This window comes from Scomber scombrus, chromosome 18, assembly GCF_963691925.1.
Source record: "Scomber scombrus chromosome 18, fScoSco1.1, whole genome shotgun sequence".
Taxonomy (NCBI): domain Eukaryota; kingdom Metazoa; phylum Chordata; class Actinopteri; order Scombriformes; family Scombridae; genus Scomber; species Scomber scombrus.
This window is the reverse complement of record NC_084987.1, coordinates 20,771,372-20,796,639: the sequence shown is the minus strand read 5'-3', so window position 1 is coordinate 20,796,639 and position 25,268 is coordinate 20,771,372. Positions and strand designations below refer to the sequence as shown.

The following is a 25,268-nucleotide window of genomic DNA, read 5'->3' as shown; positions in this document are numbered from 1 at the left end:
AAAACATGCTTGCAGATGACATACAATATACAATACTTGTTGACTGTTGAACACATATCTGGTGATTTCAAGGATGTGTTACATAAAAAACTTACAATCAATTTGTCATCTACAAAGTCAGAGAAGAAAGAGAATTGATGTAACTACTTTGCTTTATATCCAAAATGAGACAAAGGATGGTTATTTTAATTACATTTAAATCAGAACACATGAATTTAAAGTTGTGAAATTCAATGAAAATGTAAAGAGTTGTGAGAGAGTTTGTGAGACACATGTCAGAAATTATTTTAACATTGAGGAACAGAATTTCTTTGTTAACATGTTTATCATTCACATCTAAAATCATGTCAAAGACATATTTTCTGTTCGTAGAACCTTACAACATAAAAACACAGTTTAAGTTGAGTCATGTTAGAGAACATATCAAACATAATTAATGATTCAGGATGATTCATGTTTTAAAGTATTTGACGTGTTCAGTTGTGTAATGTTTATCTCTTCTCAACCATTCTGTTATTATTTACACATGAGTGTTTTTGTAGTTTAGTTGAAGTGAACTTGTGCTCTGTCTCAGCTCTTCAGATATCCACAGTTCATGTAAACAGTGTCATTCATCTGAAGAGAACGTTTCTAAAAGATTTCATCATCTATTAAATTCATCATTCAGTGACAGAACAAAAGAATGTTATCAACAAACATAATGAGTCATACTCCATATTTAGTGAAGGTATCGTGACGGCTCTTTCTAAATATAAATTTAACAGTTGTTATTTTCTTTGTTGTTATTTGATCTAGTCGACTTTTTATAGAAGGATGTTAAGACCCAAATTATGTTCAAGAATTTAAGGTTATTTCTTTCTTTTTTCTTACTTAATACAATATATGTTTGAATGTAGGTGATGTAGTCATTCTATTCTTATATATGCAATGATGAATCTGACATTAAGTACAAGTTTCGATATAAGATGTATGTTTGATATTTTCTCTAAAATAAAGAATATAAAATGGTTAGTATCATGATGGCCCTCTCTAGCAGTTGTGTCATTTTCTTTGTTATTTGATCTAGTCAACTTTTTATAGAAAGATGTTAAGACCCAATTTATGTTCAAGAATTTGATATTTCTTTCTTTTTTCTTAATACAATATATTTTGAACGTAGGTGATGTAGATTATTAAATATGTGATGATGAATCTGATATAATCTTTCTATATAAGATGTTTGACTGTTGTGTTGCTGCTTTTTAATTATATTTTTTCCTATGTACTTTATTGAAATGTTAATTGTTTTGGATGTTTATCACACTGAGAGGTTTTGATGGTTAACCTCTCCTGTCATCATAGAGCTTGTCAGCCTATTAGTGTGCATGATATATAAATATGAACATTTTTGTCATTTATTAAACATTTTGACCTGATGAAGATTCATGTAGGATTGAAACATTTTCATCAATAAACCTTTGTGGCTTGGAGTAAATGTGCAGGTGTTTCTTTTTTTCATATTATTTTTCACACATTCAGGTGTTTTTATAGTATCATTTGATGTTATACATCTCAAAAACTAACAGATTTGATAACATGGTGCATCACCTTTGACTGTATAAATATTATATTATATATTCAATCAGCATTTGATGTGTTGTATAATGCAGGAAATTTGAACATTTTTCAAACTTTTAAAAAGTTTTCACTGAGCAAAACTATTTGTGTATAAACAATATCATAATTATAAAGATTTCTGCTTCATTCAAACTTTTGTTGAGCACAAACATCATCGTCATGTTACTTTGACCTCACATCATCATTACTACTGTTTTCACTAACTTGTTAAAATCTGCAATATTTGGATTATTTACAATAAAATAAAAATGATTTGGGCTTTCAAGCAGGATTAGGCTTCAATTTGTGAAAACTGACATTGAAAGACAATTTGAATTGAAACATTTTATTTTCTGCTGCACAACAGGAAATATTTAAGTAAGGATACATTCTCTGTGTACTGAACATCTACATCTCTTTATGATTCATGTTTCTTACAGTAACTGATAAACACAGCATGCATGTGTGAGAGCAGTTGTGTCTCTCAGCAGATCTTGAAGGAAGTCAGTTTGAGGTCTCCTGTGATTCTGATGTAGCTGATGACGTCCATGCCAACACGGTTTTGGAACTGGACTTCCTGTCCATCAGGAAGCTCCACTTCAAACATGTCTCCAGCATGTTTCAACACAATCTGAAACAGAAAACATGTTCATAAAGTAAAACTCTTTCTACTTTAGCAGCAAACATCTCTGACAGATTCATCAAAACGTCTCCAAACAAAACTCAAACTATCTTCTTGGCGTGAGTGAGGAAATATATTTTTTGTGATTTGGGCAAACTGACCTTTGAAGTCTTTCAAAATGTAGCCAAAGCTTCCACATCACTAAACTCAAAGTTCACACATCTTCACTTCTTGTAGTCACATCTCCTCACCTTGAAATCTGCGCCCCTGTGTAGGGGGTTGTGTATTTCCCTTTTCTCGTCGCCCCAGCAACCATCAGTCTTCGAGTTGCACACGACAACAGCTCCATCAGTGTCGTCATGGAAACGAGGGTTGAAGTGCAGAGCCAGGTCCTCTGCATCACAGCCGAGGTCGATCTGGAATCTGAGTGGATCAGAGATTATATAATAAATGTAATCTTAATGTTTGTGTTTGCAGAGCTCAGAATATTAGACACATATTCACATTCAGGATATTTATTAAAAAGTATGAATGCCCCACAAAGAAAGTATGCATTGTTCCAGATTTACAATTATAATATAGATATCTTTACATTAGTTTATTCCATTAAGGGGCTACTATAGAATAAATGTAAGTCTTTGTTTAGCTTACCTATCAGCATCATGGTGAATTAGCCCCTTTATTTTCAGCTGATCTCCAGCTTTCAGCTCCACATTGTTCAATTCAAGTTTCTGACAAACACAGTTGTGAAGTTCAGTTTCAACAAGTTTAATTAGGAAATGAGAGATTAAAGTTTGTCATCTTTATAGTGTGTAAATCTATAATCTATAAAAGCAGAAACAAAGCAGCTCAACTTACCATGCTCATATTGGATGCTGGTGTTGGTGAAGAGCCCTGGAGCTAATAAGATGGAAGATGGTTCTCTGTCCTGGGACAAGAAGTAAGTAGTGTGACGGTGAAGTTTCACTTAATTTATAAGCACAAATGATTAAATTAAATGACTTATCATCACAGTTTGGCCCAATCATCATCATCACAATGAATAAGTCTATTCTATGCAGATGCAGCTTTACATTTAATCATTGCTGTTGAACTCATGTAAATGAGATTCATTCTCTCCTTGATTACTGAACAAACTGAGTAACAGCTGCCACTGAGCCACTGTGAAGAGTCTGAACAAACCACTCTGCACACTGTTGACTTTAAAGAGCTGTTTCAGTCTTGTACACTGAGAAGAAACCTAAAGGTATTATTCATTAAACTGGAGGAAAAACACCCTCCTGACTCTTTAATAATTAACAATGGATTTTAAGTATATAAGACATAATGATTTATTTACTCTCCTGTCTCTTATACTGCCCTGAACAGTATATTGTATTAATCGGCATGATTTATTCACTGTTCATTTATTTACTGTGTGTGAGTCTGCTCCGTCATTTACAGTGACTTCTTGATAGAAAATTCAAGGAGGACCTTATTTGGTCTTCACTATCAATATTATTATAATAATATGTGGTCATTTAACATTTTTGCTTTCATTTTAAAGTCCTGTTCCACTCAAAAATGTGTTTTTCTCCTTGTACCAGCAGTTTAATGTTTGCGCTTCAATGTGCAGGATGATGTTTGTGCTGAGTTTGTTTCAACATTCATCTGTTGAAAGTGGAAAGCTTCTGTAAGCTCATTAAAAAACATCTGATTTAAAAGGGCAGGCCTATGAGCATGATTTGTGACATCACAAATAGTTTGGAAGTGAATCCTAATATTCCAATATTCAACTTACACCAGTGTGATGTGGACATTTTAAGCATCCAGTGCACAAACACTGAGAATGAACATTATAGTGAAATAGGAGACATATTGCCTCAAAATGTTAAACTTTTTAAATGAACAATATTCTCATATATAACATTTCTGTAACTTGTAATGGGGGAGAAGGAACAGATTTTAAGGATCTTCACCAGACAATTTAACTTATTTTGTGGTGAAAAAAGATATCAGACACAAATTATTATTCAAAGTACAGTATAGTGTTTTATATAAATTTTAAAACATACCTGGAGGGGATCTTTAAGATTAATCTTAACTTGTTCCGTCAATTAAAGATTGACATTACATTAAATGAATATGTCCACAGTTAATAAGATAATCATTCATTCAGTGGGAATAACACAGATATTCATACTGATGATCTGTAGACTATTACTCAAAATACAATCCTTACATTGATGCAGTCTTTATCAACCAGCAGACCAAGACAGTCTTCAATTCAATCATCAGTTTTTGCTTCCCTCCAGTGTCATGAAGAGGAACTGCGACATGTGATATTACTCAATTGAATCGTACCTCTTGTTCCTATTTTAACCCCTGACAGTTGTGTGTGCCACATTAGGTACCACATAGTTATTAAAACTACTGAAAAGCCGTAGTACTTGGCTGCCTCCATTTGTCACGGGATCTCCTCTAATCCAAATTATGTATTTATGTCTTATTAATAATATACCACCTATATTTATAAACATATTTTGACTGCATATATTTATTTAATTACATATTATTTATATACACTCAATGGTTATCACAATGTAGAAATGACGGTTCTAACACTACAGTTAACCAGCAATGTGTCTGACGCCGCTAGAGGGCGATAAAAAAAAAAGTGATATGATGATATACAAAGGTACGTTAAAGTCTTTTTTAACTCGTAGTGTGGTTCAGTATCTTATAAGCTAATAACAAGGCTTACCTAAATACAGATATTACGAATATGTTTATTACTCTCCCTGAATATTATGGAGCTCCTTTTTCTATCTGTGACCATTAGGAAAGAGCAAAAATCTTCACAAACAACTTCCGCTAGTGACCGGAAGTGACGCCTGAAAGTAAACAGAGGAGCTGTCAGTGGATTTGGAAATTAATATATTTACAACTAAAGGGAACGATTTAACAACGGCATTTCACTTTTTATGCATACAAAGGGATATTTGTATGACGTGGTGCGCTTTCTAGTCAAGGTAACTCACTAACGGTGTGTTAATATTATTAGAAAGTAGCTATTTCACCTGCCACTAGCCTACAGAAGCTAGCAGCTAATTAGCTATAGCGAGCAATTTTCATGCTTTTTGGCTTACGTCATCATAAGGAAATCTTCCCGGTTATAAACACCGCATAGATTTATTTATGCTGTATAACTGTTTCACTCACACTCATTTAACTGGCTAAACTCATGGGCTTGACATGCATTACAAGTTAGCAGCTGGTAGTTCACCTGCAGCAGCGTCTTCACACTGAAACCTCCGAAATGAGCTTCACGTTTCTTTCGCTCTTTTGAGCCAGATCACCGCAGAATGACTTGCGTTATTTTGCACATATTTTCATTAATTCAATTTGATAGATAAAGTACTTCTTAGATTGACAAACTCGACTTTGAAACAATGTTTATATTTCACAGGTCAGAACTCTGTCTTGATATTTTCGTCTTCATAATATCAATCCTTAGTCAAACTGTGTTTATGGGTTTTGTTATAATCTCTGGCAGGTTTTACAGGGGACAGGAGTGACGCTGTCCTGTGATGTTTACAGACATGGACTATGAATTGGAGGAGGACAAACTGTGAGTCACAATGATTGTTTGTCCCCATTTCACTTCCCATTCAATGATGTGTTACTGTAACCTTTTATTCATACATGGGATCACATACAGTGACAAATCAAACCATGTTGAGAGATCTCCCTAAACTCTTAAAACAGTAGTTAACAGTGTAAGTCCAAATCCTGATATGAACTAAGATTGTCATAAGCAGAGTCAAATAAATGCTGCCAATATAAAATTCAAATATTTTCTCTCATTGACAGGGGAATACCTACAGTCCCCGGCACTGTGTGTCTGAAGAAAGATGCTAATAACCTGATAGGGATCAGCATTGGGGGCGGGGCACAGTACTGTCCTTGTCTCTACATTGTGCAGGTAAGTGCAGTGGTGTTGATGTTAACTGTGTTTTATTAACTTAAAACAGGACATTTGAATCATGTTTCAAATGTTCTAATCAGTATCAAATTTAAAACATATGTTTTGACATAGCGTAGCATTAAGTTGATACAATACTGAAAAAGCTCCATTTGAATAAGCCAGAAGTGAAATGTAGACAGTCTGTTATTGGTACCTTTTTGAATGTGGTTTCTCTTGTCTTGCAGGTCTTTGATAACACCCCAGCAGCTCTGGATGGGACGCTGGCCGCAGGTGATGAAATCACAGGCGTGAATGGCAAACCTGTGAAGGGAAAGACTAAGGTGGAGGTGGCCAAGATGATTCAAGCTGTCCAGGTACACAAGTGCAGAGGAGAGAATCACAGTCCATAATCATTTACAATTCTCAATAATACCAGGTTGTGATATGAGGGCTTGTTATTTACCAATTCTGCCTTTCTGTGAACACACAGTCGAGTTTTTCACCAATACAGTTGTCTCAGTTAGTTATTAAAATAGTTAACGAATAAGGTGAAAGATTAATGCCAGCCACCTGTCAAACACAGGTCATTTTTATTTGGTTTTGCCCCTCACTTACTCAGGCAGAAAATCTGACTTTGTTTGAATTTCTTTTTATGCTCAGTTTGGGAGTCCTTTTGGTCTGGCAATTTTGGTTAAACATATATTTAACTTAACTTACTTACTAACCAACATTTAGACACATATTATTATATATGATATTTGTATATTTGAAATCTATAACACACAATGACACAAACAGAAATGTGAAAAAAGAATAAGTCGTTACTCACAGTTTTGTTTCTCACTGTAGCTGCAGATTTATCAGTAAATATCGCAAGAGTATAATTTCGGGTGTGAACCCCCCATCAGACTGTGGAGAAGAGGGACTTAACTTGCTTGCCAAGCTGTGCTAAACAGGTCAGCAGAATAGCTCATGGCATTTGGCACATCACCTCTGCAGAGGGGCTGTGTTGTTTTTGTCATCCATTGTTGGCGCCCAGGAAATTCCATGACTTCCTGCATGGTGGATTAAAGACAGGGCTCATTGTGGGAGTTAAGGGATTAGATTGTGTTATTGTTGCCTATTCAGAGCAAATACTTCATGTCGATTTCACTTGTGACATCATGACAGTGGAAAATGTGCCAAGGATCCATTTTAAACACTGTATTTTTTATATTTAATTAATGTTGGGCAGATTTTTCTCTTTCTGCTTTAAATAGGGAATGTTTTTTTTTTTGCTGTTGATTCCATTGATTATTGATTATGTTTTTACAGGGAGAGGCAGTAATCCACTACAACAAATTGCAGGCCGACCCAAAACAGGGGAAATCTCTGGATATAGGTATCTCTTCCACTAGACACATGGGAAATTCCTGGTTAAATCAACAGATTTATGGACCAACTTCATATGTTGGGCATTTACCAAATAAAACATGCTCTTGTTTGTATGGTAGACTTTGTCATACATGGGTAATATGTGCTTGAAATATAGGCGTGCATTAATTTTTCCTTTAAATCATGTACGTAGTTGCAAAGAAAGTACTATATATCAAAATTTAAAAGATCTGATGAGGTTCAGTGTTCTGATGTAGTGCTCACAAGTACAAAATCATTTTTTATACAATTTTCAGGAAGCCATAACTTGGATAATATGAAACTGTTGGCTGTATTTTACAAGTTAAAGACATCTAATAGTGTAGAACCGTCTCTGAACATTTTAGTATCTAGAATAAACGGTTCAAAAGTAATGATTTATGGAACTTCAGAGTTTTTTGGCAGGCCTTTTTTTCCTTCTTAAAGCCTCGATATCTCAGAAATGAAAGAAGATACAAGCTAAAAGTTTTGCACGCTAGTTGTTGGGTACAGTGACATTATTGATATAGTATGATGGTCTGTGAGGATACCTCTGTTGATTTCACATGGAATGACCCACATACTCACTGTTAGTCTTGATCTATTGTTTACTTCACCTTCTGTGGATTCTGTATTTTCAGTTTGTGCATTACATTCTTCCATTATCACAACAACTCTTACTCAGTGCTGTGGTGTGTTAACACATATTTTGTGTTTTTCAGTGCTGAAAAAAGTCAAACATCGCCTGGTAGAGAATATGAGCTCAGGCACAGCAGATGCTCTTGGACTCAGCAGAGCTATCCTATGCAATGGTGATACTGCTATGATCATTTTAGTCATTTAAACAGTAAATATGATCATTTTAGTCATTATGTATGTATAGATATTTACAAAATGAGCTTTATTTTACAGATGGACTGGTCAAAAGACTAGAAGAACTGGAGAAAACAGCAGAGCTCTACAAAGGTAAAGAATGATCAAAATACCAAACAAAACACGTATTGTAACAATCTTGGCTACTGTCATCGCAACATTTGAAAAGTATTAATCATAATAATTGTGTAGTATTCTCATTAGATACAGTAATCATATGTTGGAGTGAGTTTAGTGCAGACTCACTTGCTGCTGTTTGTTCAAACCAGTATGTCATTATTGTTTTCTGCTTGCCTGTAGGACTGATGGAGCACACAAAGAGACTGCTCAGAGCATTCTTTGAGCTTTCTCAAACACACAGAGGTGAGTTACTGTGATCAAAAATGATAAAAGATAGCATCACACGATGCTGTACCTTTTTATCCTTGATATTGAATAACTAAAAAGATAAATATAGAGTCTAATATATCTGACTGGAGTTTGACAACCTACTGTACCCTTACAGCGTTTGGGGATGTTTTTTCTGTCATCGGAGTACGAGAGCCCCAGGCTGCAGCCAGTGAGGCCTTTGTGAAGTTTGCTGATGCTCACCGCAACATTGAGAAATATGGTATCCAGCTACTAAAGACCATCAAGCCTGTGAGTTCAAAAAGTGTTTCGACTTCATCATTTTATCTTTTTTTTTTTTTTTTTTTGCCTTTTATGAATGGCTGAAAAATCACATTTTAACACTGTTTGTGTATTTGTCTATTAAATTTATTAAGGTGAAAATCAGATCTCTGCAAGGGATGTTATTGTGTATGATGAAGTCAGTTTCATGGTGAAGGTTAGACATATATAAATATTAATGCTGTGATCTACACTTTGATATAGTATATCATATTCGGTATATCTTTCTTGTTTCTATTATATTATATTTGTCTATTTGTCTTTTATGCAGTAGCTGTAATGTCTGTCTGACTTAAAATCAAACCTCACCAATCATATCATGTTGTGCAGATGCTCCACGATCTGAACACGTACCTTCACAAGGCAATACCAGACACAAAGCTCACCATCCGCAAGTACCTGGATGTGAAGTTTGAGTATCTGGTAAGGCCACAGCACTCACACTAGTGCGACATCACTCGTAAAGCTGTTAAACAAGTTCAGTGCCTGTCAACAGAATATCAGTATGAGTCTCTTTTGTCTTTCAGTCATACTGTCTAAAGGTGAAGGAAATGGATGATGAAGAATACAGCAGTATTGTGAGTTGTCATTTCAGTATAATACATTTAATCAGTCTATGATATAGGAGACATACAATGAGGTTGCCAAAGAAAAAGTGTTGCTTTTTTCCTCAAAGATTCTTGGGTTACTCATCAGGATTTTTTTTAAAGATTGAGATGAACACAAGAAACGTACTGAGATTTTTACCTATTTCTGGTTCATAACAGTCAAAAAACAGAAGGCAAAAAAAAGTACCTAAGCAAAAAGGAAAAATATCAAATCCACAAAAGATAGGTGAAATGACTATAAATAAAAACGTGTAATTAATATGTGAAATATTATAAAATATAGCAAACATATGTTCTGAGTAAAAACAGCCATGGAATTGCACAAGATACTGACTGGGATTATTCAAAAGTTTAGTTTAGCTCAAATGGCTAATCAGTTAATCGAGATAATAATTGACATTTCTCTCATAGTCATTGTGTCAATTTCATATATAAAAATTATGAAGAAGTGATTATGATGTTTTATATATATTATATTTAAAGTGATTAATTGATCACATGATGAAACAATCAAATGCATATAAGGGAAATGGAAGCATCAGGCATCACTCTGATGAAGCTGAATAAAACACGGGGCACAAGAGTAGAGTTGTGTAACATGTTTTTATTTTATCTGTATACTGTACATGATGGCCTTATTTAGAGGAGAGCAGACAAACTTGAGTTTATTTTGGAGCAGATGCCATTAAACTGTTCAAACTATGAAACCTTGACTGATCAAATCAGTGGTCTGTGGCGTGTTGTTTTTTATGCGCTCAAACAATCTGAAGCAGTGATTAATGTGCTTCTTTCTACAGGCCATGGGAGAGCCTCTGTATCGTGTCAGCACTGGTAACTATGAGTACCGCTTGGTGCTGAGATGTCGGCAGGAGGCTCGCGCCCGCTTCGCTAAGATGCGCAAGGACGTTCTGGAGAAGATAGAGCTGCTGGATCAGAAACATGGTTTGTTGTTGTTGTTTTCCAAGTCTTTTTTTACCAGCCATCTTATTTAAAACAGGATGTGACAGTAGTGAGTGTAAATGTACATGCCACACATGAGACAAAAAGAGGTTTACAAGTTGCATATTTAAAGATACATGTTTCCAATATAACATGTTTTAAATAGAAACTTTAAAAAAATAATGTGACAGGTTTTTTATGTAAAGTGTATTTTAAACTACTCTAATTTCATTTTATATCACTCATTGTCAAGAGGATATACATACACACAGATAATTACAGTGGGATATTTTAAATGTTTTGTTGTTTTTCAATGTGCAACTCAGCCTTCCTCACATGTCACTAAATTTCCCACTCTTTTACCCCCTCCCCTCTCGTTCACCTGCAGTCCAAGACATTGTGTTCCAGCTGCAGCGCTTCGTCTCAGGCATGTCACATTACTACGACGAGTGCTACGCCGTCTTGAAGGAGGCGGATGTCTTCCCCATCGAAGTGGACCTCTCCCGCACCATGATCAACTACGGCAGCCAGTCGCTCTCTTACACTGAAGACGATGAGGAGGAGGAGGGAGGAGGCGGAGAGGAAGGAGGAAGCAGCGTAGGGAGACAAGCAGAGAACGGCGCTGAGAAACTGATCGATGACGAATGAGTGTGAGTGTGTGTTTGTTTGTTTGGGCGTGTGTGTGTGTGTGGTGTTTTTGTGGACATTTAATCCACCGCACTTACTGTCCTTCACTTGCATTTCATGTCGCCGCTCTCACCCAACAGTGATCTTTAGAGTGAAATATAGCGGTTGAAATGCTTAACACTGGTGTCACAAAGGTGAATACTACTGAGAATTGCTGCTGTAATCCTGTTGTTTGGTCTTTTGGTGGCGTTTTCTTTGTCAAATCTTCTCAAATCAACAGCTTTGTGATTATTTTACCATATCATTTTACCGTCACAAATTTTGACTCAACTTTCTCTTTAAAACGTGAACTTCCTGCTTTTTTAAGCGACTGTCCGTCACTCATAAGGTCATTGCTGAATGAGTGTGACAGACACATCTAACAGAAGGCAACTGTAATTTAATTTTTTATTTTAATGCTGCAGAGGAGGAGCTAAATACATACGAGGTGTGCCTTGGTATCATGAAGTATAATGGGTCTGAGCTGTGTTTAAGTTTGTATACATTGGATTGTTAAAGCTAAACCTTTATTTATTTTCTTATTTCATTGTATTTGCTATAAACATTTGACAGACAGTGAGTTGTTTAGAATAGAATAGAAAACCTTCATTGTCATTGTAGAGAATACAACAAAATTAGGAGTGCTACTTCTGCTCGGTGCATTAAAAGACACTGAAACAAAACAAGACAACCACAGCCAACAACATAGGTTTTTAAAATAAGTAAGAAAATTAAGACACTGTAATTTTGCACTAGAATAAGTGTACTTATTTAGCTACCTAAAACATTTTTTTCTGGTAAATGAGCGGTATCGCTGCAGAGACACCTAAAACACCTAAACATTTTAAAGGTGTTTACTGAAGATTGGGACTGACACAGACATGATCATGTTACTACTTGAAATGTTTGTTACATGCAGCTGTTACACATCTTATGGGGATGTTGTTTCATCTTTAAAAACATTAGTTGTTTGATAAGGGAGAGCCTACAGAGAGCTTCATAACCAAAGTATTTTTTTTATTCAATCTGTATACTTCAATCTAAACTGTGTTATTTCCCTGTAACACTTTCATTTCTCACTTCCCCTGAATGCACCATGTTTTCTTTTTAATTCCTGTTTTCTTTGTGATTCCAGCACTCCGGTAATGTTTTTGTTTGAGATGAGAAAGTTAGTGGACACAAACATCCTCTCAGAGCTTTATCATGCTGCGGAGGTGGAATGAAATTGCAAACACTACCTGTAAATAAGAATGTATGAAGGGAAAGAGTATAAAAACTCTTGTCATTCCAACTTTATTTATTATTGTCAAATATATTTAAAAGATTAATGATCAGTAAGTTGTGAGATTGATTCTATATTATAGTGAATATAATTATCCACCCATGTAACTCTGGGGTTTTGTCTCTTCTTTTTTTTTCATTTCTTTTTTTCTGTTTTTTGTGTGTGTGAGTGTCCTGTGAAATAGGATATTTTGGCTGGGTGGTTTGTGCATTTTGAGGATTAACTGTTTGAAACGTGTTTGAGGTCATCACTTGGGGGCAGCATTTCCCATCAGATCACACTGTCCTGCAATCAGCAATGACTGACTGGCCTTGTGTTGAAGGAAATTTTTCTTTGTGTCTTGTCTCCAAATAACTGGAATGTATGAATCAAAGGGACCTGCTGTATTTTTATTTTGTCTCATACAGGTCAGTTCATAGAAAACTACAACTAACTTACGGAAGTGAACCTTAAAATGGCCTAAGCAACTTTTTTAAAAGCATAAATAAACAAATACAATAATAACTAAAACGTGTTTGGTCTGTTTTAGAGGAATATTTATGTTATTTTTGTTTTTTTGGGGGGAGGGGGGGCGTAAAGTAATTTATCAAAAAGAGTAAAAAAGAAATTTTAAAAAAGTCATACTGCACAATACTAAAACAGTGAATTCAACAGTTTACATGTTGAAATTGAAACATAGTAATGTTGCTCCACCTTCGCTGAATATACGAACACTTCCTCTCAGAAAAGTCCTTTAATGCACCTGTTGTGCTGGGTGGTGTATTATCTTTAAAATGATATTTGACTATACGGTATAGCCGCGTAGCCCCAGTGGCCTAATGGATAAGGCACTGGCCTCCTAAGCCAGGGATTGTGGGTTCGAGTCCCATCTGGGGTGAAAGATTTTGCTATCTGGTGTTAGACTAAGACGGCGAAATACACAGTAAAATTGAATAATGATCATATTATTATTAGCTGTGTGTGTATGAAAGTTAACGACGCAACTCTGCTCACCCATAAAGGGCACATGTACGACGTGTTCCCTTTTCCTCCGGCTCGCAGCCAATCAGGAAACGCTCCGCTCCGCTGCTTTGGACTTTCCCTCCGTCACATATATAACAACTGATTTCCTCTTCGCCTTCAGCACCGTTGGCTGATCCCTGTCTCTGTTCTGCACTTAGTTTAGGTTTTATCTCCAACTAGCTATGCTCCTAGTGGAGAGGCTGTATGTCTTTGTTTTATGCAATGTGGCTGCGACCGTCGCCTCTTCCGACAGTAAGTAGGCCGAGTTTGAGATAAATCACGGTTGTTTGTGTAAGGCTCTAATGGCTTTATTTAGCAGGATCTTACTAATAGAAACTGGCTTTACGCATGCGTGCTATTTAACAACAGTGATATTTACTCACTGTCTGTCAGTGGCTTTGATTTAAGTTGAGTTGAATATGTTTTGTTTGCCCATACAGGGTAATCCCCAAACTAACGAGGGCTCGTCCCATTGAAATGTTTTAGTTTTAACTTTCATTTTCGTTAATATCCATGAATCCATTTGTAAATGAATTTGCGTGAGTAAATGTCACCTGTCACTGTCACTTCAGCTAAAAATAAATATGTATATTATTTAGCAGGGACAGTGCACATTAATCAACATGTCAGTTTCCACATCAATGTAAATGTGTTCATGAGCTCATTGCCATCTTTAGTCCCTGTGCAAGTCATAACAAATTACTAATTTAATGTCACCAATACAAGAGGGATACTACAACACAATACACTACATAAATACATTGCAGAAATAACAGACTCAGTGGGAGAGGTACGAGTCCATGTAAGACAAAAAAATAAAAAATGAAATGAATAGTAGAAAAGAGAAACATAGTAGATTGTTGGATTTACTGCAAACAGGAGACTTTTTACTCTTGAATGCAGTATAGCAGCTCTTTTATAGCCATTTTGTGTTGTTTTCATCTTCTTAATGGTGTTTGATTTCTTTAGAGATGACAGCAGCCACAGTGTACTGGGACCCCCAGCACAAGAGCGTCCTCCTGAAGGAGGGGGTGCTGGAGACAGCGGGGGATGCATATGGTTACCTGAATGACACCCTGTCCAGTACAGGCTGGAGCATCCTAGAGATCCGTGCAGGGTACGGAAAGACCCCCGAAACTGATGAGATCACCTTCTTCCTGGCGGGATACCTCGAAGGCTTCCTCTCTGCTCAGTAAGTCCAGTAAATGTGCTGTCAGGCTTGTCATCTAACAAGATTTATAGTGTCACATTCATGCCATTCAAACATTTGATGATAAAATAAAATAACCTGTTCACACAAAAATCTGTCTTGCATCACACAGTATAATGATAAGATAACAAAAAAACAAATATCGGTTATCAAACTGGTGATTGGTTGGCCTGATGATGAGGAAGATAAGAAACTTTTACCTTTGACACCTTCTATAACACCTGGAAGCTTACTGGCAGCCCCTCCAATCATTAAGGTTTATAGAAAACAAATGACCAATCAAGACGTCATTAAACATTATTAATCACTTTGTTTCGAGATTCTAAATACTGTACTTCTGTTGTCATGAGTAGAGTCATTGAATATTCATACTTACTTTCCCTTTTCAGGCAGATGATCAACCACTACGCCAACATGTATCCGCAGCTCATCCAGGACCCAAAGATCCTCGGCCCGGTTCAGAGTTTCATGAAGTGAGTCTGTTCTCTTTTGAAACCACAGCAGCACCACCGCAGTCTCAAACAGTCCACAATCTGAGTCACACATCACTGTCATCATCTTTCATATCCTCTTCTCAAAGATGTTCAGTTCAGCTCATGCTACACTTGGGCCACATACACTTTCGAGCATAATACAATATGTTTGAAAGGTTTTCACTGACCCAAGGGAGCTGTGTTGTCTTTCCATCCACAAGTCCTCAGTTTAGGTCAGTTTATTAAAACGTACCTGTACAGTGATTCCACTAAATCACAGCTTTTGATCATGAATAGCTCTGTGTTTGGCTCTTTACTTTTCAGTGTTTTAAATGAGAATAATGAGTAATGAGAGCTGTCAACACTATGTGACTTGTAACTTGTAGGAAGCAGGACTCATGGACCAGAGAACAGGTGAAACTGAACAAGAGCTCCGACCCTCTGTGGAGACACGCGGGCTTCATCGTGGCCCAGATGGACGGATTGCAAGCAGGAGTCGCAGACTGGGCCAAGAAGTACGGCAAAAAGGTGTGACAGTCATATCTTAACATTTTTATAAAAACAACAACTCTTTTACATGCATAGATGCCCTGTGTACACACCAAAAACACGACAGTTAAGAAGCAATGCCCCACAAAAGCAATGGAAACCAATAAATGTAAGAAAATAAAATAAAAAGAAACGTGCAGCTGTTCAATATCAGGTTTGCAAGTATACATTACTGTATTGTATATGCACAGATAAAACATAGAAGAAAAAAATCATCTTTATAAGTGTGTAAAAATCTACTGTTCTTAAAGGAAATTTCAACTTAAGAGGATTTTAACTTCATTTGACTGCTGCACCACATTTAAGCACTGCTCTGCCAGGTTTCCATTTAAAATGAGGAAGCTCTGGTACAAACTTGTGATCATATATCATACGTCACATCATCTCATGTCCCTTTAATTGTTAAAGTGGAGTAAACAGATAGATACAGTAGTTTTTTTAAAGCTGGTGTATGATCCACTATGAAACAACCCAACATATGGTGCCATTATCATTATGTTATAGCAATAATACTGCCAATATAACTGAATTCCAGTTGTTTGCATTTGTAAATAGTATGAATTTGCCATAGTTTATTTACTTTAAGCACCAGTTTGAAGTTAAGAGGTTCAGAAAGGTTTCCAAATAGCTCCTGATTTCAGTGAATGTGCACAGCTCTCAGTTCATCAGTTGTCTTGGTAAAGACTTATTTTTGTAGTACTAGGCTGTTTCACTATTGAAGCAACACTACTATTCATTTTCATTTGCTGACAGCTGTTTATCTCGTGTCCTTCCCATAGCCGCTGTCCCTGTTTGACATCCAGTTCCTAAATGCAGTGGGAGACCTGCTGGATCTGATCCCAGCCTTGGTCCCCAGCTCCAACCCTCGGCTCAGAGACTTCAAACTTCCAGGGATGGGACACTGCTCTGCCCTCATCAAGGTTAGAAAACAAAAACAGGTTCCAGTCAGAGTGAATATAGCACACAGCAACAAAGAAGACAATGTAAGGGATGTTCATCAGAGCTGTAGTGTTTAATAATGCAACTCCAAAAACAGCAATTCATCTCCTGCACAAGCAATGGACTACAATGGCTTTGGTAGTCCCAGACATGCAGTAGTGAAAGTAGTTTTTTGGGGTTTTTTTGCCTCATAAACAAAGAAGTTGCACACACACTCATTGTAAATGTGTCTTGTGTGGGGCAGGAAATAAGCTGTGGTCTGAAACAAAGTGAAATATATTAAATAACATTAACAGCATGAATATTATATTATACCCTCATGTAGAATGGCTGCCTACACATTTTATATCTGTGTAGAGTGCAGTGTTGTTCTGTCTTTTACATCCATTCAGCCTTGTGTTTACTATTCCAACTTCTGTTATGCTTTTTTTATTGCTCCTGTTGTGTTGCAGCATTTGTGAAACATTATCTGCAGTTGCACCAAGTTAATGTGTTGCTTCATTAACTGAAGCCAATAATATCCTTCTTTTTTTACCTAAATGGCTTGAAAAATACAACAAAAAACATTTTATCTGCTTTGTTTAGCACTGCCACCTTTACAGTCTGTACCAGCTTTTACCAAGATGTCGACTGAAGCAATATGACACTTAACACCGAAATCCATTCTACAGATCTTTATTTTACATCCACATCTCTTTAACTCAGACTGACATGTCTTGGGAGACCTGATTCTTTTAAAACGTACAGGTCTTTGGGAATTAAGACTTCTTATTATTATTTCTGACACCCCAACCTTAAATATCTCACCCTAAACTGGGTCATTACATCAATTAAGGTGCTGAGGTGCTGTGTCAAATGTTTTTAATTAATTTTAATCTGAGTCACATTGACACAAATTCCAGTCATTTTTTCTGGCACAGGAATGCCACATTGAAGACTACTCTTTTCTCCCCACCTCAGATGCTGCCCGGCTATGAGAACCTCCTGTTTGCCCACTCCAGCTGGTACACATACGCTGCCACAATGCGTATCTACAAACACTGGGACTTCCGCATCACTGAACCCAACACTGCCACTGGAAAACTGTCCTTCAGCAGCTACCCTGGTAGGCACCGGGAGTTCTCCTTAACAAGACTTCTACAAAGATGTGAAACGATATTCCACAGAAACAGAAACGTACCAATGTGTGCTTAACACTGAAATTTGATATTTAATAGTTGAAAACTGGTCACATACAGTAATTCAGCGTTGTGAATGTGATTGTGAAGATTGTCAGAAATGGTCTCAGTTAATAGTGCATCTCTCCCTCAGGTTTCCTGGTGTCTCTGGATGATTTCTACTTGTTGGGCAGCGGTCTGATGATGACTCAGACCACCAACAACGTCTTCAACTCCTCCCTTTTTGACACAATCACCCCCAACAGCCTGCTGGCGTGGCAGAGGGTCAGGCTGGCTCACAGTTTGGCACACACAGGAGAAGAGTGGGCCAAAACCTTTGCGATGTACAACTCTGGTGAGTGGAGCACAGTGGTGATATACTTATATACACTTACCACATTTTACAAGACAACAGTGATGTCATCAATAAGAGACATGCAGGTAAAAGTCAGATCAAGTGATTGTTTTCCAAAGCAAACCATTGTTTCAGATTTTTGAATGCATTATTTCTACCTTCCAGATTACATTTATTTATTAAGTAAACTGTCAATCACAGCAACCAGAAACAGAAAAGGATTGAGGCGTGTCTCATCTAAAGCCTCATGCTTGGTTTCATGTCATGATATGAGATAGAGTTAATGAATTCTGAAGCTTGAACACTGGGATTACTAATCCATCACCCAAAGCATCATATCTGGTTTTGTTTTTACCAATCAGTGGATGCATGGTAATGCACCTGAAAGTACACATTGGTTTGAAAGGTTTGCCTGTATTGTGCAAAACGTGTCATGTGATTATGGAGCTCAGATCAGAAGGCTTTTAAAGCACAGAAGCTCATTTTACAGACTATCTTCCTTTTGCTATACTCTCCTCCTCTCCGGCATCACCCACCCTCACCTGTTGTAGGTACCTACAACAACCAGTACATGGTGTTGGACCGGAGCAAAGTGAAGCTGGGCCAGAGTGTTGATGACGGCGCTTTGACTGTGGTGGAGCAGATCCCAGGCCTGGTGGAGTACTCTGACCAGACACAGGCACTGCGCAGAGGTCACAAAAACAACAAATCTGTTTTACATTGTAGTATTTTCAGTGTTTTCATGTGGACATTAGGAGAAATGACCATTTGCCACTGCCTCTGCTTGTCACAGGTTACTGGCCATCCTACAACGTTCCCTTCCACCCGAAGATCTACATGATGAGCGGGTACGGTGAAATGTGGAAGGAGTACGGAGAAGACTTCTCCTATGATCTTTGTCCCAGGGCCAAGATCTTCCGTCGTGACCAGGCTGTCGTTAAGGACCTGGACTCTTTAAAGCACATCATGAGGTTCAACGGTGTGTGGCTCTGTCTCGTTGTTACTTTCACAAGACTTCATGATTTACACATTTCTTATGTTTTCCACGTTTTATTCCTCACAATGAAAGTAGCACTGAACTCATCACAGAAAAACTCACATTTCATTTACAGTTGACCAGCAGGTGATTTGCCAGTAGCATCATGTTTACTGTTACTCTATTTTGTTTGTATTGTTGTCAGACTACAAGAAGGATCCATACTCCAAGGGTGACCCCTGCAAGTCCATCTGCTGCCGTAACGACCTGAGGGCAGAGAAAGCTTCACCAGGAGGTTGCTATGACACTAAGGTAATTATCCTGTTGCCACAATCATTTTGAATTAGTAAATTTGTAGCATCGACTGCTTCTTCGCTCAGCTCAGACTCCCTCTCGTTCCCGTGTTGTAATCATTCCAGGTAACAGATTTCAACATGGCTGGGGACTTCGGTGCGGAGGCGGTCAACGGGCCAACGACACAGGACGGTCTCCCGCCGTTCTTTTGGGATAAATTCAGCAGCATCAGCCATCAGGGCCTGCCACTGTACTACAACTTCACCTTCGTCAAGATGCAGCCTGCTCTCTTCGAACCATGAGGGGTGTGTGTGTGTGTGTGTGTGTGTGTGTGTGTGTGTGTGTGTGTGTGTGTGTGTGTGTGTGTGTGTGTGTGTGTGTGTGTGTGTGTGTGTGTGTGTGTGTGTGTGTGTGTGTGTGTGTGTGTGTGTGTGTCTTTCAGAGCAATGAATGCCAAAGCTAAAATGTACAATCTGATGTTTCTGTTGAAGTTTACACATTGATTTTTACAATGATGACTTTTATTTCAACTATTGCTGAAAATGCAGAATCACACCTCACCATGTGCTTTCTTCCTACGATATAAAGCTTCCACCTTCTGAAATGTAAACGTTTTCAAACTGCCAGATTTAAAATCAGTATTTTATTAAAAATGTGTCTCAGGGTTAAATTTTACATTAATAATGTTATACCTGCAGTCATTTGTGCCTTGAACAATGAGAGTTACTACATAATTGTATAAAATGCAGAATCAATGCAGTAAATCAGTTGTTATTGCGTCCTTCCAGATAGATTTTCTTTCTCTTTTATTTTGATTTTCATGCATGCAAATACTTTAGTTATAATGGTGAATGAAACAATCAGTGCAATGTTATACTCAGGGCTGTTGATCCTCTCTAATGATGTGATTTATATGCATCTGTTTCTTGTGTCGGCTCAGTGAAAGAGCATTGGGTTTATATTTTTGCGTAAGCCTGTATTTCTTTGTGTGATTTGTTTATTAAAGTTTTAACAGTTGTAGTTGTGCAGTTCTGTCTTTTGTCTCATATAGATTAACCACTCTTAATCTTAATCTTAATCTTAATCACTGAGGTTTAGAAAACTTCACCGCTGCCTACTGACAGTTCTGTACTGGAGAGGATAAAGTCACTTCACATGCCTCAGCTTGTTGTGTTTTCAAGAAATGATCACAACTGTTTTCCAAAAATGACTTGTTTTCAAGTTTTATGGTAAAGCTTACTGCTGTCAAGAAGCTCTGGGGAAATTATCTTATGAAAGTGTGTGATCATGAGTTGTGAAGACCCTCAGCTACCGCATGTTAGCATGCAATTAATGAAACCATCTATATAACTATGGCTGTGATGTATTATACAGTAGACGGAAATATGATATTTTAATAGCCTTTGGTGTCATAACTGAATTAAAGATGGAGAAAATAACTCTGATCAGCAGTCATGTTGCTAATCTTAAAAACTGTTTTCATGATTTCAGTATTGTTTCTGTCCAAATTTTTCGACATTCACATCTGTAATTTAAACTAAGAAGTTTGCAGTCAGGACCTCTGTGTTTTTGAGATAGAAATACAGCGAGTTCTCTCTGTCGCTTTGCCCCTCAGGGACACATGTAGTGATTCACCCTTTCCTATGAAATGGAGGAACTGAAACATCTGTTTGGCACTCTGCATTTATTTCATAAATTCTCCCGTCACGTCCCTCCTCTGTGTCTCACAGCTATCTGTTTTCAACTACTTGTTGGGGGGTTTTTTTTTGGCTTGTGTCACAAAACAGTTTAGTGGAGGGAAGCAGAGCAACAGATCTCCACATTGCTCACCCTTCTTCCAGATATGGCCAAGAAGGACTGTCGTGCTGGCAGAAAGTGGGACCACCTCGTCAACGACTGTGTTTCCAGCACAGTAAAAACCACATCTGAGCCTAAACCATCAACAGGTGAGTTTTTAATGAGCCTAGAGATTTTTAATATGTGTCCTGAGAAGGGACACAAAAGAAGGGAGTCAAAGTGTAAAATAACTTGTTTGGTCTTAATTGATTTTCTAACTAGTTTCACTTGTTGATTTGATTTTTTTCCCTTGCTATTTAAACCTTCAGAAATGTGTTTCCCACTTCACCTGCTAGTATTTATTTTACGGTCTATAGTACAAAGCATTAAAGAGATTACAGATTACATTACCTGTGTACAGTATCTAATGTTAAAATCTATACACCAATCAGTCAAAAAACTACATTATTAATTTGTCTGTTGAAGCTACTGCGTTAAAATAAATAAATCTGCTCATCTTTGATAAACACTTTATGTATTATTTCTAAATGTGTCATTTAAACTGCCTTAGATTTGACTAATGTGGTTTTAGCCCTTGACACTATTCACGGTGCTTTTAAACCCAGCTTGTGCTCACATCCTCTATAGTAACACCGGGATTTACAGCTGTTGAGACTGTAAACTGTTTCTGTTGAGTAAGTTAAACAGTCTTCTCCCATCAGACCTGCACCCAGCTGTCATGGTCCAGCAGAGACCCACAACTGCCACCGTCCAGGCCAACCCAATGATGATGCTCAGTCCGGCTCTGTGGATCTTTGTGGGGCTGGCCACTGTGGGCTCCATCGTGGCCCTGGTTCTCTGGTTTGTTATATACAGACAACATACCAGGAACAGCAGCACCTCAGGTAATAAGGGTAGATACTATTGATTCATATATATATTAATATATCTGTTCAATTTTATCTTATTCGGTTCAAATGCGAGGGAAATTATTCTCCACCTAAAAGCCAACATATCCCAGAATCCTCAGCAGCAAGTATTTCTAATAACCTTCATTTTACTGCACAGTTTGAAAGTTGCATAATGATTTAAATGCTGTCTCAGAAGCTTCTACAAGAGGCTAATTTTGGGAAAACATCGACAAGCTGAACATATTTTGCATGAAATAAGATATATATTTAAGAATATTGGCCACTAAACTGGTTTAACTCTCCTTATTGAAGGAGCTACTGAAATAATACAGTACACATATAAAATACTGTAATGTGTCGGATTTCACAAACATTATTTGATCTTTAATGTCTGGGATTAAATCTTCCCTCTGCAATTTTCTTTTCTTTTTTTTTTTTTTTTTTTACATTAAGGCAACGTGCAGCTTTTTAAAGTGTTCATGGGGTAGTGGGCATTTCTTTTACTGTAAGAGGGGGATCTGGCATGCAGAGCTGGCGTCTGAGAGCCGTGTGGAGGAAGCTGGGTTGCAGGCGGGCAAGTGATGAAGTGTGACGTTCATCACACTAGAAACTCCACAGTTTCTGTTCTCTTCTTCTCAGGGGTCCCAGGGGTCAGCCCCGCTCTCTTACCAGCTATTCTGGTTTCAACACACATCCGTTGGTTAGGCAGGAGGACAAGGTCTCCACACAACCTTGAAAACACGTAAACTGACAAAAAGCCACGCAGGGAGACACTAACAGCAGAATTTTTGCACTTTATTTTAGAGTCAGGGCGGCTGGACAGGAATAGATCATCTTATATCCATAAAACCTCCTAAAGCTGAAAAACAACCCTGATAGTCATGTTATCAGCCTGCCTTTATATACAGCAACTCATTTGGATGGATATTGTTCTAGTGAAAGGCTAGATTAGACTGAAACCTTGCACACTTGTGTGCATTCTATGATAAATATGCTAATTACAACATGTGCACTACTTGATTTAATGGATTGCAGCCTTGACCCAACTGAATTAAATGCAAATAAATCTTAGAGCAAAGGAGAAGCTAGATTCACTTCATCAACAGGAAGATGCTCTGCAAGCCTTTGTCCTCACTGAGTAAACTGTCAATAGACCTTTATCCACAATGCAGCCAGGAATGTAAAAAACTAGATTAGCAGGGTGGAGGTATTCAGCTTTGCCCGCTTAGTTGTTGTGAAACATAATTGTTTAACATGTGATGTAATACTGAAGCATGATGCTCATCTTGCAACATTTAAACGTAATTTTCACATCATCATTTTGGTTACAACACACTCAACATTCTCTTAATGTTTTATGGTTCAATATAAAAACAATTTGGCCTTAAAAGGAAATCATCCATTGTGTAGCTGTTGCCACTCTTCCCTCACCATCAGACAGAAATATTACAAAATGACACAAACAAACAAGGAGGCTATATAGGCTTATAATTGTACTATAAATTAATGAATGATAAGAAAACCTCTAATACATATTGTTGCCCTGAGGAAACAGGAAGTCTGTTTTACTTTCACACACACCCACTGGAAAATATTTTCATTTTAAAAACATTGTAATATCTGAAGACAGGTTTCTATATAGTCCTATGAGGAGCTGAAGTGGGCGTACATAGCCTACAGCTTGGTTGTTAACGTAAGTATTGGACAGAATATAGATTTGACTAGAGGTTGGAGCTAGATGAGAAGTCAGATGCTCAACAAAGTCACACACAATGGCTACATTGTCTGTGTGCAATGAATATGGACACAATTTGCCATTAAAGTTTTAAGAGGCATTCATGGTGTCCAGACAATGAATCCTGATGACCAGGTCAAACATTTCATTCATTTCTTCAATGCTTTGCTTTATGACCAAATACCTACCAAATGAATGACATTACCATCAGCCTGAGAGAGTCACCAGCATGGCTGTAAACCTTTGTCTTGTTAAACAGTATGTATAAGTAAACGTAGGTGCAGAGTGCAGTTAGGCTACAATGCACAGTGATGTATTTGGTGTGTTTACTTAGTTTTGTTGGGTTTTTTTTGGAGTGGGCGAGGTGATAATTAGTTTTAACAGATAAATTAATAGAATTTTCTTTTATATCTGAAGTATGATTTTCTTGACAAGGAGATCCTATTACACAATATATTAAATTCAAATGTTTATTTAATTGTTATTTGAATAATCAGTGACTCTTTTGTGTTGCAGAAGACGCAGAGCCTGGACAGGAGCCTCTTCAGAAAACAGAGCCACCCATCAAAATCTGCCCGATGCCTTCAGAGAGAAACTGTCAGGCAGAGACGTTGCAGAGAGCAGCGGGGAACCCTGCACCCTGTGCTCACCTGCACCTTGGGGACCAAACAAGCTCAAAGTGGGAGGAGGGCTTCACCGCTTGCAGGGGCCCTGCAAGGCATGCTGGGACAGAGGGGGTTGGAGGGCTGCTTACATGCAGCACGATGAGAGAGCACAGGATCCCACTTCCTGCCACAGAGCTGGGTGGCACTGCCTTAGTTACAACTAAAACTATGTAGGGCTATGTGGGTGTGTGCTTGCATGCACGTGCGTGTGTGCTATTAAAAACTGTTCTTCCATTGCATGTAATGTTTTCTAATCCAAATTTTGGATATCTTCATTATCTACCATGTTTTTTATGGTTTTAAATAATACTGGACTGTTTTTTTTACAGCTGTTTTATTACTTTTCTGTTATGGTGTAAATTGGTGTCCAATGTAAGATTTTGAATAATGTTGTGTATTTTACTGCAAAGCATAAACAAAGAAACTGACATATTTTCAATCATTCAATAAATCACAAAAAACAAAGATGTCTAATGTTCTGAAAACAATGTAGCATTGTTGTTTTGTGAGAGAGATCAATGTATTATAACAAGTACTTGGATATAGTTTCATTGTATTTACAGCAGAAAAGCTGATTTATGTGGTGAATAATTTTGTCAATATTTCTTTATAATAAATAATGTGCTTTCTGCA

General features: G+C 37.4%; 4 protein-coding genes and 1 non-coding gene across 5 annotated transcripts; 4 read left to right on the top strand and 1 right to left on the bottom strand.

Moving 5' to 3' along the window:
- Positions 1 to 2,003: 2,003 nt before the first annotated feature.
- LOC134000172 (galectin-2-like) lies at positions 2,004 to 5,054 on the bottom strand. The gene is made up of 5 exons (XM_062439508.1): positions 4,962 to 5,054; positions 3,077 to 3,146; positions 2,870 to 2,949; positions 2,470 to 2,641; positions 2,004 to 2,227 (listed from the first exon to the last, which is right to left on the bottom strand). Exons 2-5 carry the CDS (start codon positions 3,083 to 3,085, stop codon positions 2,081 to 2,083), a joined length of 408 nt encoding a protein of 135 aa, XP_062295492.1. The 5' UTR covers positions 3,086 to 3,146; positions 4,962 to 5,054; the 3' UTR covers positions 2,004 to 2,080.
- A 36-nt stretch (positions 5,055 to 5,090) lies between these two features.
- Positions 5,091 to 13,091, top strand: pick1 (protein interacting with prkca 1). The gene is made up of 13 exons (XM_062438280.1): positions 5,091 to 5,229; positions 5,754 to 5,828; positions 6,071 to 6,182; positions 6,410 to 6,538; positions 7,479 to 7,545; positions 8,279 to 8,368; positions 8,469 to 8,522; positions 8,730 to 8,792; positions 8,935 to 9,068; positions 9,429 to 9,521; positions 9,626 to 9,676; positions 10,504 to 10,648; positions 11,034 to 13,091. The coding sequence occupies exons 2-13, from the start codon at positions 5,788 to 5,790 to the stop codon at positions 11,291 to 11,293; spliced, it is 1,239 nt and encodes a 412-aa protein (XP_062294264.1). The 5' UTR covers positions 5,091 to 5,229; positions 5,754 to 5,787; the 3' UTR covers positions 11,294 to 13,091.
- A 306-nt stretch (positions 13,092 to 13,397) lies between these two features.
- trnar-ccu (transfer RNA arginine (anticodon CCU)) lies at positions 13,398 to 13,470 on the top strand. The gene has a single exon. It is a non-coding gene; the product is annotated as a tRNA-Arg (tRNA).
- A 160-nt stretch (positions 13,471 to 13,630) lies between these two features.
- Positions 13,631 to 20,568, top strand: LOC133999503 (phospholipase B-like 1). Its single transcript, XM_062438701.1, has 11 exons — positions 13,631 to 13,847; positions 14,565 to 14,787; positions 15,195 to 15,278; positions 15,665 to 15,806; positions 16,607 to 16,747; positions 17,727 to 17,871; positions 18,078 to 18,278; positions 18,830 to 18,970; positions 19,072 to 19,257; positions 19,460 to 19,566; positions 19,674 to 20,568. Exons 1-11 carry the CDS (start codon positions 13,778 to 13,780, stop codon positions 19,848 to 19,850), a joined length of 1,617 nt encoding a protein of 538 aa, XP_062294685.1. The 5' UTR covers positions 13,631 to 13,777; the 3' UTR covers positions 19,851 to 20,568.
- An 803-nt stretch (positions 20,569 to 21,371) lies between these two features.
- LOC134000203 (uncharacterized) lies at positions 21,372 to 24,861 on the top strand. Its single transcript, XM_062439541.1, has 3 exons — positions 21,372 to 21,494; positions 22,047 to 22,229; positions 24,487 to 24,861. Exons 1-3 carry the CDS (start codon positions 21,392 to 21,394, stop codon positions 24,807 to 24,809), a joined length of 609 nt encoding a protein of 202 aa, XP_062295525.1. The 5' UTR covers positions 21,372 to 21,391; the 3' UTR covers positions 24,810 to 24,861.
- Positions 24,862 to 25,268: the final 407 nt, after the last annotated feature.